This window comes from Phragmites australis, chromosome 4, assembly GCF_958298935.1.
Source record: "Phragmites australis chromosome 4, lpPhrAust1.1, whole genome shotgun sequence".
Taxonomy (NCBI): Eukaryota; Viridiplantae; Streptophyta; class Magnoliopsida; order Poales; family Poaceae; genus Phragmites; species Phragmites australis.
The window spans coordinates 12,135,176-12,137,801 of record NC_084924.1 but is presented as its reverse complement, the minus strand read 5'-3'; the positions used below and the strand labels follow the sequence as shown (position 1 = coordinate 12,137,801).

At 45.3% G+C, this 2,626-nt stretch overlaps 1 protein-coding gene across 1 annotated transcript; it reads left to right on the top strand.

Annotated features, from left to right (window-relative positions):
- The first annotated feature begins 1,523 nt into the window (after positions 1-1,523).
- Positions 1,524-2,400, top strand: LOC133914197 (glycine-rich cell wall structural protein-like). Its single transcript, XM_062357331.1, has one exon. It carries the CDS (start codon positions 1,643-1,645, stop codon positions 2,135-2,137), a length of 495 nt encoding a protein of 164 aa, XP_062213315.1. The 5' UTR covers positions 1,524-1,642; the 3' UTR covers positions 2,138-2,400.
- The last annotated feature ends 226 nt before the right edge of the window (positions 2,401-2,626 follow it).

The following is a 2,626-nucleotide window of genomic DNA, read 5'->3' as shown; positions in this document are numbered from 1 at the left end:
AATATATTACTAGCCCCAACAAATTTAATATAATTAATTCGCAACACCTTATTAATTAATACCATTGGATCTTAGGAGTCTTGCGAATTTTCAAAAACATAATGTTAATTGAATTTTAAAATTTTAACATAAATATTTTGGTGCTGCATTGCTTTCTGGATCCTCACTTTATTTTATTGTTTTCTGTTGCAAACAACTAGTTCTAAGTTAAAAATAATTCAATAAATACCATATTTTAGTGTAACGCATAATAATACAATCCTATAATATAACCTTACACACATCATCTTAACTAAAGTACCGATATCTAATTTTTGCACGCACATATATTTTATTTTCTTAACCTAATACTAAAATAATGTAATACAAAGATTTCTACCTATAATAAACATTTACAAACGATAAGTTATTTTTCTACTCCCTAATTCAATTTAAATACATATAAATCGATAGACATACATCTAAAAGCACAATTATAAAAGAAAAAAAAATCTTACCTCAATGATTCTTTTTCCTCCTCCTACTCCTTCTCACCTCTTCCCTTCTTCTTCCTCCTCACTTCTTCCTCTTTTCTCTTCTCTCTTCTCCTCACTGCTAGCATGCGTCCTCTCTGCTAGCTCGACTCACCAAAGCAAATGAAACGGTGCAGCCGTGCGAGCGTAGGGGCGGGGCGATGCAGGGGCCTGGAATTTTCGCTGTCCCGTTCGACGAAAATAAAGTTTTCGCTGTGCGGTTTAGCGACAATTAATTTTTGTCAAACTGTACGGTGAAAATTGTCTCAAAACTGCAGCCGTGCACCCTAACTTGCCGTCGGCGTCACGTCACCTATTTTCGTCATACGGTATGATAAAAATAGTGTTTTCGCCGTATGGTAAGATGAAAATATGTTTTCGTTAAACCGTTGGTGAACCGGTATTATTTTTAAAGTTGCCCAATTTTGATATTATTTCTGTAATAACCGTAAAAAATATAATATTAAAAAAATTCTGACTTGCGAGCGCTATAAATGTTTCGCGGAGAGGCAGCAGCGTCACCGTACATGAATGTCCTCGCGTGCCTCACAGGTGTTGCGAAACTGTTGCTACTCGGTTGAAATGAGATTTTTTCGAAAGTCAGGCAGGCTTGGACCGGCCAGACCAGTCGGTGGGTAGCATCAAACGACTGGGGCGAACAGCTGTTGGCTCCACCGAGTCACTGAGAAGGTCCACAAAATCGTTGCTAACAGTTTGGATATAGTAGTTATCGGCTAATTTGGTGTATTTATAAATCGATCGATTTTTAATTAAGTTTAAATTTAAATTTAAAAGTTAACGAAATTTGATTAATTTCTATCGAATTTCATATAATTACTATGTGTTACAGTGGTTTTTACGGTAATCATCGGAGACCTTTTCGAAGGTGTAAATCCTGTCACTGACCCTTGCTTCTGCTGCTCGAGCTGCCTGCCTGCTGCCTGCGAGACCGCCAACCTCCCGCCACTCACGCGCCTCTTTTAATGCGCACACCTCGCGCGGCGGAAATCATCTCTACTTAACAGCCCCTAAACCCAATCGCTCACCAACGACGACGCATACAAGCGTACAAGTACCCCGGCGAGCAAAGGCAAGCCGACCGAAAGGCGAAAGCGAAACAACCCGGAGCCATGGCCTCAACGGCCAATCCCCTCCTCCTGCCGCTGCTGCTGTGTCTTCTGTCCACCACCGCCCTCGCCGCGCGCGTTGGCGTCGTGGACGCCGAGCTCAAGTCCTACCCGGGCAACAACAAGAAGCCAGGCGGCAAGGCGCCGCCCGTGGCGCCAGGCACCAACAAGCCCGGCCCCGGCGCGGGCGCCGGCGGGGCCATCCCGACCATCCCGGGCTTCAACATCCCCGGGATGGGCGGCAGCGGTTTCGGCACCCCCGGGATCGGCGGCGGGTGGGGCGGAGGGTACGGCGGGCCGGGCGGCGGGTACTCCCGCGGCGGCGTGGTGACTCCCACGGTGGTGTGCTCCGAGAAGGGCCCCTGCTACAAAAAGAGGGTGACCTGCCCCAAGAAGTGCTTCTCCTCCTACAGCAGCGCCGGCAAGGGCTACGGCGGCGGCGGCGGCGGGGGCAGCTGCACCTTCGACTGCAAGGCCAAGTGCACGGCTTACTGTTGATCGAGCTCCGTTACCACGCAGTAAGCTTAGTGGCTGCTTTTGGTGTGATCGCGCGCGTCGGTGAGTACGACCAGTAATTGTTAACTGCGGTGTCATACTAAGTACTTCTGGGACTGCGATGCAGGCTAGCTCGAGTAATATACATAAGGGCGGTTTATGTTTAAGATACTGCTTTATGATGTTTAATTAGCTACACTGTGTTCTTGCTTTCACTAAGTTAATACTATCCAGTATGAATCAATAAAGTGCTATATAAACATAAATGCCTTGTGTTTTTTAAATTTGTACTGTGCCCTTTTTTGTGCGCTGAATAGCCAAGGGAATGAGAACAAACATTGTAAGTTTGTACCCAGCAAAAACATAGAAATTTGGTAGGAATTTATTGGACTCAGTGCAATTCCTCTGTTGTTTCTACAAAATTCCTCCATTATTCCAACATGTTGGGTATATATCTAGTGGGAGTACTTCTAGCAAAGTCTTCTCAGCCAT